General features: G+C 45.7%; 1 protein-coding gene across 6 annotated transcripts in view; it reads left to right on the top strand.

Moving 5' to 3' along the window:
• TENM2 (teneurin transmembrane protein 2) overlaps positions 1 to 12203 on the top strand; it is a 924727-nt gene that overhangs the window by 828397 nt on the left and 84127 nt on the right. For all 6 annotated transcript variants that reach the window (XM_088023682.1, XM_028102726.2, XM_088023681.1 and 3 more), the window contains one exon: positions 10735 to 10945. In XM_088023682.1, the coding sequence (XP_087879808.1) occupies positions 10735 to 10945 (211 nt within the window). The remainder of the gene's footprint in view (positions 1 to 10734; positions 10946 to 12203) is intronic.

Genomic DNA, 12203 nt, shown 5'->3' with positions numbered 1-12203 from the left:
CCTGTGACGTTAATTGGCAATCCAGTACTGGCCAGAGAGTGAATGTGAAGATGAAATGAGATCTCTGGGGTGTGCTAAGCACAGTACCTGAAGCGTGGCAAGAGCCATGTTTAGGAATTAGTACTTCTGATTTCCCTAATCTAACCGGAAGCTTGCATGATAGCTGAGTCTGGTCCCTTCTCCCACTTGGCAGTCTAGGGGTACTTCTTTATGCACCAGGAGGACAGGCATCATGCCCTCTGCTAATTCTCTCAGCTCAGGGGCCAGTCCTCCCACCTGCCCCCCAGGAGACAGGGTCTCTCTTCAGGCAGAAAGTAACTGTTCCAGTTTGTTGCTCCAAGGTGTCGGTGGTGACAGCCCCTTTTCTTTCTGAGGGGCCCAGCAGGTTACTGTCTGGCACCCCACCAGCCTGCCACCCCCTGCTGGGCTGGCTTCTGTCTGACCTGTCAGTGGGCTCTTCGAAAGGGAGGTTGATGGTGGGCAGGGGGGAGGGGCCAGGAACAGCGGGGGAGGGTGAGCATTTGGGGACATCCGTGGCTGAGATCAGGGACCCTTGCTCTCTCTTGCCAGTAGTTTTTGTAACAGAACAGCGGGGAGACGGCAGCAGCCAGTATAGAATTCCCCCAGGTATAAAAAACATGGCCCTAGGCTAACAAGAGTGAGGTTGTGCCAGAGAGGCCTGTCAGGGAATGTCCAAGGTGGGCAAACTCTCATCAAGTAAGATCATTAGTCCTGGAGACTCTGTCTGGGTTGAGGAGAGGTGGAGGGGGAGGGGGCGGGTAGTAAGAGAGAGAGAGGCTGAGAGAAAGAACAACTAGAGAATGAAGATGTTTTGTGAAGCCTCAGCATTTCCTCCCCCAGGTCCTACACCATTCACAGGGTACCTTTATATGGCCGTGACTACTCACAGTCTCCTGTGAAGAACTGAGGATAAAAGCCAAATGTAGGCTTTGGAGGTGGACAGCCAAAGCGTGACTCACTCCATTATTTACTAGCTGTGCGATTATGGGCAAGGCTCTTAACCTCTCTGAGCCTCAGTTTCTTACTCTGCAAAATGGAGATTATAGACACCACCCTCAAGTGTCCGAGTGAGTTTATAGGATGATGGCTGCATAAGGGGGCAAGGGGCAGGCTGCAGAAGCACAGAGGGGCTTCAGTGCTGGCAAAGGAACAGCCCTATGGGGTCCACCCGTCACGAGTAGGAGCTAGGACAGAGGGCCAGCTAAAACACTCTGCATCCCAGCTTTTCAAAAAATAAATCTCCCTCCAATATGTCTTTAAATTGTTCCTCTTCTGTTTGACATCATCCTGCCTCAGGTAAAAGAGCTTAGTGCAGGCACTACCATGTCATGGCGGCGGGCATAAGTGGCTCCTCTTTGCCATTTGGAATGTTCTACTCTAACCGCCCTTACAGGGCAGCCTCATATAGAATATGGCTTCGGAGTGCAGCGAACTGGGTCAAAAGACAGCCCCAACATGTAGAAGCTGTGTGGTCTTAGGCAAGTTATTTACTCTCTTCCTAATCTCTAATTCCTCACTTGTAAACAATGGGGCTAACGATCCCTGGAATTCTGGTGGTGATTTAACGAAGGGATGCAAGGTAAAGCACTTAGCTCAGTGCCTGAAACCTAGTAAGTTTTTCATAAGTGCCAGCCATTAGCTCTGATTAGACATGGTTGCCATTAATGCTTCATCATCCTACTGACTCCCAGGATGTGTCACCTAACATAGGGTCTCTATGCGGAAATATGCTGGCTTTGGGAGGCACTGGGAGGCCAAGGACAGGGGCTCTGAGCTTATGTGCTAGTAGTGATGATGTGGTTTGTATTGCATTTAATCACCCCCAAGCGTGCATTTTATGAGATCAATCAAGCATGGGGCTATTGAATAGATGAAGGTGTGGCTGGTCCTTCCAAAGATAGAGCTCCCAAGCCTAGCACTCTGTTCTCGTGAAGTGCTTCTCAACCTGGATTGTACTAGACTATTGTGGGGAGATGCTCTGGGCCAAAAGGGGTCTGTGGTCAGGAAATGCTGCATGCTCCATTGCAACATTAAATATTTATAATGCATATTCACCCATCAAAGGCTCTGAGAAGTCCTGCTGTAAAGAAACTAGTTTAATTGTTTAACCAATGTCTCTCAAGTTGTTTTTGACCACAGACCCTCCAGTGCCACCTCCACTTCTATGTTTCAGGGAACCCCCAGGAGACATAGTTCGGGAAAGCTCCTTTAGTCTCTCAGAGTCAGATGTACTGCTATGGATATTTGAGGGATGTTTTCAGTGATTCAGAGCAGGGGTCCTTGAGTTTTAGCAGGCAAAAAATCACCTGGGAATCTTCTTTAAAATACACACTCTCGGGGTGCCTAAGTGGCTCAATCGGTTAAGCATCCAACTCTTGGTTTCCGCTCAGGTCATGATGTCAGGGTCCTGGGATCAAGTCCCACACTGGGCTCCATGCTCAGCAGAGAGTCTGCTTGAGATTTTTCTCTCTCCCTCTCCCCATCCCCCCACTTGCACTCATGTATGTGCTCTATGTCTCTCTCTATAAATAAATAAATCCTTTATTTAAAAAATGCATATTCTCAGTTTCCACACTCAGAAATTCAGTAGACCTGGGTGACAGCAAGAATCAGCATTTTAAAATCACTGAGGTGGTTCCAGGGCAGGAGGTCAGGGAGCACATCTTGACCAACAGCAGTTTAGTGCCTGACTTCTAAAAATACAGTGCTCAGAACAGCAGCGGCAGCATCACCTGGAGACTTATAAGAAATGCAGACCAAAAGAAAGACCAGAGAATTAAAATCTGTATTTTAACAAAGTCCCAGGTTATTTCAATGCTGGTTAGATTTTAAGAAGCATTGGTTTTAAGGTTTTTATTGATGGTATTTGTTTTGGGTTTTTTTTTCCATTTGTTTAGTTTTAATAAACTCAAAAAAAATGGACACACACTGCAAGCTCACTGTCATAAAATTCCTACCAAACCTCACCCTCACCCCCATACGTGAGGGGTTGACCAGATGCCCCAGTAACTTCAAGGTAAGCCAAAGTCCTATTAAGAAGTGGTCTTACCTAGGTTATATCCCTGTTTTCAGTAACAGTGCCTGGGTTTTCCTCAGCAGGTTTTGCTTTCTTTGCCACATCCATCCTGAAGAGTAGAAAACCAAGAAAAAGCAGCTCTCAGTGGGGCCTCCCCTCTGCCAGATCTCTGGTCAGACATGATTGATCTTCCATTGCTAAGTCATAAGAAAAGCCAAAGGTGCTTTGGAGCAAGGATTTCTGGCCTTGGAACTCTGAGACTGTCAAAAAAAGAGTTGGCACGAAGCAAGAGGAAAGCTTCCAACAGGCCTTCTAGAAGGAGTGCAAATACAATTTCATTTCTTGCAATATTTAAGAATGGCGGTTGCTCTGGTCGGGAGGGAGGGGATGCCTGTGTAATGATGGTCCATCAGGCAGCCAGGGTATTAATGGCAGGTGAAACCTTCCAAATGAGCACCCTGTCAGCCAATCTATTGCTTTAAAAGGTTGGCAATGCGGGAATCCTAACAGAGGCAATGAAGAACTAATCTCATATTGCCAGGTTAAATCAAGTCAGCCTTGCCTGCTCCTTTCACTTTTTAGTTACATCAAGCCAGAATACTTTCAATTATCCCTCCTTTCCAACTTGTCAGCAGGCATTGGGTAAAATGCAAATGGAATAGTGCCTTCCCTGGCGGAAAGCAGAAAATATCATGAAGAATAGCCTCCATTAGTTGAGCTCTTGCTGTGTATTCAGTGCAACACCTTCACCATCTCATTTCATATGCACCATCTTATAGCATTTCTATGCTCTTTGGTGAAGTCGGTGCTATTGAGTCCATTCTATAGCTGGGAAAACTGAGTCACAGGAGGTCAGTCACTTGCCAAGTTTACATAGCTAGTGAATGATAGAACGGGTTTTAACCATTCTGACTCTAAAGCCCATCTTCTTTTGCTATATTCCGACTCTAAAGCCCGTATTTTTTGCTGGGCCAAGAACCCAGTGCTACTCTGGGTGAGTCCTTAAGCTTTGGAGTGCCCCCTCTCCTTGAAATTTTCTGAGTGCTCCCCCAGGGGCAGGGACTCGCCAGGGTCAGCAGTGCTCCCTATTTCTCCGTTTCAGGGTATTCTCTGACCCTCTACCATCCCTCACCCCAACCCCATGCATGTGAGGTTGACCAGATTTTCAGAGATGTTTGGGGATTTGCTTTTATGAGCTATCTCAGGGCCCAATGCCCAATCTTAATTCCAGTGGACATATTGGCAAGTAGATTGCTCCTTCTGGCTGGAGGAGTATTTTGCAAGATCTCGTAAGATCAGCATGAGAATGGTGCTGATATGTCAATTCGGGTAACTCAAATTGTTTTTATAGACAGGGGCCTGGCAAAAAAATATTTACTAGGGACCCCACACACTTTAGACATGGTCCTGAAGGAGCTCACCTTAAAAAAAAATAATAATAACTCCCAAGGCAAAAAGAATCCTAGGGTTGCCATATTTCTTTTTATTCCAAAACCTCTTTATGTGTCTGGCCATTCAGGTGCCTTTGGCCTTTGTCAGCCAGCCTCCACCTCTCCTTTATTTCCATCACAAAGAGCAAACAGCACAGGCTTCTTCTTTCTTGCCCCAACTTGTTGCCTGCCCCCTTTTCTCCACTTTGTTAATTTTCTACTTCCCCATCATTAACTGATCTCAAGAAGGGCCCTAGGCTTTATTGGGTCCACCACCTGGATTCCTTCTATTTTCCTTGGGGAAATGAGAACTTGGCAAATACCTCACTCTGTATGCCAAATGAACCTATATGATGCCAAGAAAAGAAGTAGAAAAGATTCACAAGTACGTACTAGATTACTAGGTGCTCACAGCTGTGCATCTACCTAGCGTGGATTATCTTAGTCCTCTGCTCCTGTGAGGTATCATCATCATGCCCACTCGGCAAATAAGGAAGACAGAACACAAAGAGGTTGGTATCTTGCCTAAAGTCAGTATGTTTGCAAATACATAAACTGCATAATCTTAAATACACACCTTGATGTGTGTGTAGCCAGGTGAATAAGATGAAGATCTAGAGCATTCCCAGCACCCAGAAAGTTCCCAGCCAATACCTCCCCATTCTTTCCCAGCCAGTACCTCCCTGTTAAGGTAACTACAATTTCTAACTTTTTACCATAATTGATTAACTTTGCCTGTTCTTGAACATCCTATAAATGGAACCATATGTACTCTTCCTAGTTTTAACCATCCTCTTGGCTGGATGATTAGGGAAGGTAGATTTGGTGGTTGGAGATTCCTCTCATCAGACCATGATCTGTAAAGAGTAGAGCTCATTTTTAAAATCTGAGCTGCTGACCAGTTTCCCAGTCAGGTCCTATGTGCAGACGCTAGCAGAGCTATCCGTGGCACCTAAAGTGAATTGTTGGAGTCGATTTGTGCCACCCTGTCACAAAATGAAACTAAGAAAAGTAAATTTAGATGTTTTCCTGAAGCCTTTAATACCCAAGAAAGCTGGAGAGTTCAGGCAGGTTATAAAGGGAAACACTTGCATACCAAGCTATAGGGAATAAAAGGCACGAAAATTGAACAAAATGCTTCCATCCGACTCTCCATAAGCTGCCCAGTTTACAAAGATCAAAGAGGAAAATAAATGAAATGAATGAAATAAACACCCTCTCATTCCTACAGACCTCCCTTCTCCGTAAGAGCGATGTGTCAACTCACGCAGCCTTTCCCGAACAGAAAAGATGTGCATGTCTCAGCCAACTCTGAGATACCCGGCATCTACTGTGGCTCTCTGCAGCCCCTCCACTGACCCGTGGCCTCCTCCCCACAGAGCATAGCTTCACTCGTATGTGTTCAGTGAAGGCTTTGAGGTTATACCTTTTGCCTCTTTAGGAGCTCCTTGAAAAATCCAACAGCGCGAACTAGGCCGGGGCTGGAAACCAATGGCACAAACTTGTAGCCAGCCCAGAAGGCAAGTGCCACCTTGTGCCAATGGTAAACAGCTGAATGGGGGTTTGAATCCCACAGGTAAATAGTGTGGTCCTCAGCAGCCTGTATTGCAGGGAATGAATTCCCAGGCATCTTGTTTCTCCTGTTGATTCCTTTCTAGAAACTTGTTTCAACCAGCCTGATTCTTTCCCAGCTGTAAATGTAGGCAGGCCTGCAGAAGTAATTAAATCTCGTGGCCAACCATATTTCCCCAGTTGATGGGTGTCCACTGCCCTGTTTTCAGACTCCCTTCGGGAAAGAAATATCTCCTCCTTCTGATAATGAAGAAGACAGAGGGTAAGGATCTCACTGGTTGCCTTTTCCTACTTTTTATCCAGAGCTGCTGCTTAGCCACTTGGATAACTTACTTAGCTTCTCTGAGCCTCAGTTTCCAACTCTATAGGGTGGGTGAAGGCATGATAATGGGCATAGCACATAGTTAACTGAGTGTTCACTGTACGGGGCACTGTTCCTAGTGCTGTATATGTAATAACTGCTTTAATCCTCCAAACAGCACTTTCTAACATCATCATCATCTTCATTTTGTACATGAGGTAACTGAGATGCAGAGCAGTTAATTGTCCAGGGTCAGCAGATGGGCAGCACCTGATCTGAAATTCAAACCCAGACACCCTGATCGGGAGCGTGCAGCTTAAGGGTTATATATTCTGCTCTGCGGGGTTGCCGTGAGGATTGAAATCAAGAGTATGTCTAAATCTTGTTCAAACTGTAATATTTATTATTACTACCAATTAACTTATCACTATGTGGAAAGTCACATTCTTGCCAAGATTCAACCTACCCATAGCACAGAGCAGTGAATGACTCCAATAGGGGATATTAATTTTACTGATATCTGTGTCCAGTTTTTATAAACCGAAAAAGCTGAAAACTTCGCAGAGTTTCTGGTTACAGTAATACCTACGGTTCACTGAACACATACTATGGCAGACTGACATCAATTCATTTGTTCCCCATCACAGAACCCTATGATATATGCACTATTATAACTCAGTTTTGAAAGCAAAGAAGTTGAGGTTCAGCAAGGTTGGTTATCTTTCTAAGATTACACAGCCAGGGACCAGAGGACATGAGCCTCAAACCCAAATCTCTCTGATTCTAGAGGCCAGGCTCTTCCCTCGGACACTGTGTAGGCTTTTTGGCTAAAATTTTACCTTAGAAACTCTAATTCAAAGGATTCCATTTAGCATCACCCTGATTTCTGCCCCGTGTTGCTAGACCTGTTAGGGAAGATTTTCTCCGATTTTCTTTATCAAAAGCGATAAAAAGAACACCTCACATACTGTTCCCAGAAAGTTTCTCCACATCCATATTTCTCTGAAATGGCCACTACAATTAGCGTTTGACATACGCGTGTGTGTGGCTTGCAGCCAGAGCTGTGGTTTAGCCTGCCTTCTGACAGCGCCTAGATAATTCTCTGTGGCCGCATCTCATGGAGTGAAGTACATGAGGGCACGCGAAGCCAACAAGCCACACTGCTACGGGGCCCAGTCAGGAGGGCCTGGGTCACTTTCCCCAAACGCTGAATCAGAATTGGGTCGTTTTCGAGGACTCTGCACACCTCCCTCTCCACCCTCCCTGGGAAAAAGCCCCCCAGACAAACAAGTAGGTGGATAAATAAAGAAAGAAACCATCCAGTGTCATGGGAGGGTTGTGCCGCTCCCGTGCCCCTGTTGAATAGAGACGCCTGAAGCCTCTCGGGTCCTGAACTAGCAATTCAGAACAGTTTGATTGCCTGCTTGATTGTTTGCGAGATAACTGCAAGATTGTCAGTGACAGGGTAATTTACTGAAGATTGCCATGTCAGACTCCACGCAAGGGGCTTGCTGGCATAAAGATGCGGCTCTCATGACTGACAGGCCACTGGGAGATTGGAGTGCCAATTTAAAGTTCACAGTGTCGTCGGGAAGCGTGCAGCACCAGCAGCCCATAATCACGCAACATGATGAGGTCATTACAAGCATAACGTATGCTCACACTTAATAACCGATAGAACCCCAAATGCGCCATCTCCGGAGCAGGTAAATGTAAATATGTGCGAGGAAATCATTTCTATCCTTCTTTTCTTTTTTTAGCATTTGCCATCTGCTATTGCTGATGTGTTTATAGGACATCTCCTGCCAGACAGGCCCTTAAAAAAAAAGCCCTAGAATCAACAAAACAGTGCGGAAATTTGAGGTCCACACTTTTGAAGAATTCACAAGCCCAGAACGAGTAGCAAATGAGCAGTGGTTGGGGAGGAAAGTGTTGAGTGCTTAATAGGAAAACTGTCCTGCGTTACTATTTGAGCCCGATGAGGTTCTCAAGCTGGTTATATGGAGGGGGTGGTAAATAGGATGTGGGGTAGGAGATGTTCCCAGCTTCAGGAGGGAAAGGCCACCAGAGACAGATGGAACTTCTAATGGGAAGAGACCAGCGGCCTTAAAGAAATCTATAGTGCTAATAGCAATGTGTTTCTTCTCACCTAAGAAGTTCCTGCATCTGCTGAAGGGAGCCCTGCCAACAAATCTCAGCGGGATAATTTTAAATCCAAAGCAGGCATTCCACGGTATTTTCCTTCTGTCTGGTGAAGGCAGTCCGCAGAAGGTGATGTTAAAGGCAGAGTGCTATGCAGGTTTTTTTTTTTTTTCCTTGTCTTTTTCTTATTCTGCCAAGGGCTCTGGGATCCACTATACAATCTGAACATAGATCTGAGACCATGCCTCAGCATCATCCTGCTGCTGAGATACAATTCTCTGGCCCTCTTTCTTGGGTCTGAGATTTGTGAACCTCTGGAGAGTACCCGATTCAGCCAGCACATCAGGCAGAGGTGTTTAGAGCCCTGACTTCGAAAGTCTCTAAATTTAAAGTGTGTGTGCCTGCTCACCCTCCTGTGTCTTCATTTCTAGGAAATTCTGTAAATCTAAATGTGTTACAAGGCACAGAAGCAACATTTGCCCATGTGGAAAATGAGAGGCTAGTTTTAGTAATTTAAAGCCAAGCAAAACACACAACCTCCTAATTTGTTTGTTTGCTAAAAAGAAAGTAATGCATTAAAATAATTGTACATTAATTGCTAAATTACAGTGGAACTTTGGTGAAATTACATATTTCAATTTCATTAGCAGAACCAAACAGAAAGAGTAATGCCAAAAAATTACATTGTAGTAAATTTAAAGCACGCAGGCAGGCCTCTGATTCAGTGTTCCAGTACATGTGTTTGTCAAGTCACAGCCCAGGGTTTGAGTACATGTTTCTATGATGTTAATTATGGCCCCAAAGTACCTTGCCATCAAATCTGGGAGGTGCAAGCAAGTTATTCTCCAAGGCTTTCTCTCTACTGTGTGTTCAGTCAATTCCCAGCAGAGTGAATAAGGATTGGCCAACTAATCCATTCTATTAGGGAATTCCAAGGAGCAAAGACTGCCCGAAACATTCCCATGCTCATCCCTAACACACATGCGAAGAAGGGAAAACATTCATGTATTCATTCAACAAACCTTTGTTGAGTAGCCAATTCCGAGGTTGGCGTTGAGTAAGATGTGAATATAGAAATGAATAAGATTCTGTTTTTCTCTTCAAAGAGCTCGTTTTCCAGACAGGAAGGCAAGCACACAGAAATAATTCTAGCACAAGGAATTTGGCATTCACAAGGATTTCTAAAACTTATTGTGCATTAAAATCACCTGAGAAGCATGTATAAAAGGCAGGTGCCAGGACCTGCTTCTGGATGCTCTCCCTGGGAAGCTCTGGGGTAGACCCTTGATTCTCCCCATGGGATTTTGATGCAGAACCAGTCTCTGAGAAACTCTGATTCAGGGATACACAGAGGAGGGCTGCCCTAACCTAACCAGAGGCATCACCAGGAAGCCTTCCTAGAAGAGGAAGACATACTTAGTCTGGGTCTTAGAGGGTGAGTCATATCTGTTTCCCCCCACTGTACTATCAGCTCCTTAAGAACAAACACCATCATTCTTCATCCTTTGTTCCATGTTTCATTTCCAGAACATGGATGGCCCTCAAATATTTGTTGTATGGTAGATGAATGACAGGAATCAGCCCAGGAAAGGGATGGTGGGGCAGGGATCTAGGCAAGTAAATCAGGATGTTCAGAGTGCTACAGGTGTGTAGCAAGGTAGCACCAGAAGTAATTGGGTGAACTGATAGTTTAATTTCTGGGCGCTCCAACTAAAGCCACTTCTCCACATTTCCTGGAAAATGTAGAACTCACCCCACCCAGTTGCCAAACTGGTCAGCAGTCTGAGAGGGAGTGGGGATGGAACATTTTTCTCCATTCAAGCAAGACTAAAGGGATCCCACACATTTTGATTATTGATGCGCCCATTAGCACAGGCCCCAAAAACCAGCTATGGATAATTTTTTTGCTATGCTGTTCAGAGCAAAATGTTCGTTTTTGTTTCCAACCACTCAAATAATACTTGCTTATAACCGAAAAAGTAGAAATCCTAGGAAAGTCTAATAAAGAAAGAGGAGCGACACACACTTACCTACTACCTTGGGGTAATCATTTGTCCGCATTTTCGATTATTTCCTCTCGGTCTTTTCTTTTCAATGCATATGTGCTGGAATTAAACTAGACCCATTGTGTGAGACCTGCCATTTCAAGCCCTTGTGAAGGGCTGACACTCTTCCTGACCAAGGTGCGAGCATCTCTCAGCAGCTTTGTGCCATGAAATGCCCTGACCCTGGCTCTGCCTCTGCCCTTCCAGATGGCCTGGTGGATTGCCTGGACCCTGACTGCTGCCTGCAGTCAGCCTGTCAGAATAGCCTGCTCTGCCGAGGGTCCCGGGACCCCCTGGACATCATTCAGCAGGGCCAGACAGACTCGCCTGCAGTGAAATCCTTCTACGACCGCATCAAGCTCTTGGCAGGCAAAGACAGCACCCACATCATCCCTGGAGACAACCCCTTCAATAGCAGGTGGGCACCCTTCTGTCCATACAGGCTGCCGAGGTGGCTGGGTTCCTTCCTGGTAGAGCAGGAGGAAGTGCTCCTGGTTTCTCTGTGGGCCTAGTTGGCCTAGAAACTACCCCATAAGGGCAGCTCCTCTCTCTGGTTCACAGAGGGCCCTTTCCTCTCTGTGGGATTTGGCCACCTTCAACCCAGAAGCTGCTGGAGACATCTGTGGATGGTCTGGTTTTCAGATCATTTTTATAATCTATTATTTTATGATATTGTTGTTGTTATTTTCTCTCTCTTTATAAAATACCTCTGATAGTGCCTTTTGTCTGATCATCACTGAAATATTTCATTCAATAGAGTATTTTTGAAAGCAGTTATTAACTGAATAACATTAATTAGAATGTATTGAGCACCTCTGATGAGCCAGAGACTTTATGTAGACCATCTCTGATCCTCTCTGCAACCCCATCAGTTGCACCTGCTGTTAGCCTGTTTTGGGCAAGATGTCGTGCTGGAGCATTTTATCTCTCTTTCCAAAATGATGGGGTTTCTCTTGAGTTTACTTTTGCTCTCAGTAGCTAATCTGAAGCAATTCTGGGGCAAATTCTGGGTTTATTTTATAGTCAGCTTGGCCCCTCCCTTCCTCCCAGGACAAGTTAGAACTGTACCCCTGGAGAGGAGAGCAAGGGGAGAGTTAACTTTGAGGCATGCCATCCCCTTCTCTCTCCTAAACACTGTTTCTGATTCTGGGGGTGACAGGAAGGACAGAGAGGCAGGGGTCTCCTTATGGCCCTCCTGCCTATCACAGATCTCTCTCTTGGTGGGTCTGGGTCCAGATGTTGATGGTGTCTGCAGATGTGAGGATGGCAGGTGTGGTCTTCTTGGGGTTGCCTGTCTCATCTCAGTGCTCCTTCCTGTGCGGAGATAAGAGCTGCTGGCTGGGTTCTCTCTCATGAAACCTCTAGGAACCTTGAGCTTAAGTGGTGGGCTTTGGGAAGAAACAGCATCAGACCACAACTCAGACTCTGCTCCTCCCCCTTGGGAGAGTCTGGCAAAGGTAGGATGAGGAGGTGGGAGGTAATGGTACAGCTGATTACTTCCACAGCCCCTAGGAACTCTCTGGGAAGCTGTGCAGCCCCAATTCCCGGCAGCAATTTGAATATGAGGGCTCCTAACATGGTCACTTCAGGCCAGCAACATTAGCCTCTCGCTGGGTCTTGCTTTCCTAAAAATAAAACAGAAAAGAAAAAATAGTCTCGGCCCTCTTCTGTTTCAG

This window comes from Eumetopias jubatus, unplaced genomic scaffold (genome assembly GCF_037043125.1).
Source record: "Eumetopias jubatus isolate StellerSeaLion01/CBP00866 unplaced genomic scaffold, mEumJub1_p1.0 scaffold_5, whole genome shotgun sequence".
Classification (NCBI taxonomy): Eukaryota; Metazoa; Chordata; class Mammalia; order Carnivora; family Otariidae; genus Eumetopias; species Eumetopias jubatus.
Note: the sequence above shows the minus strand (reverse complement) of the source record. Positions and strands in the feature narration are given on the sequence as shown.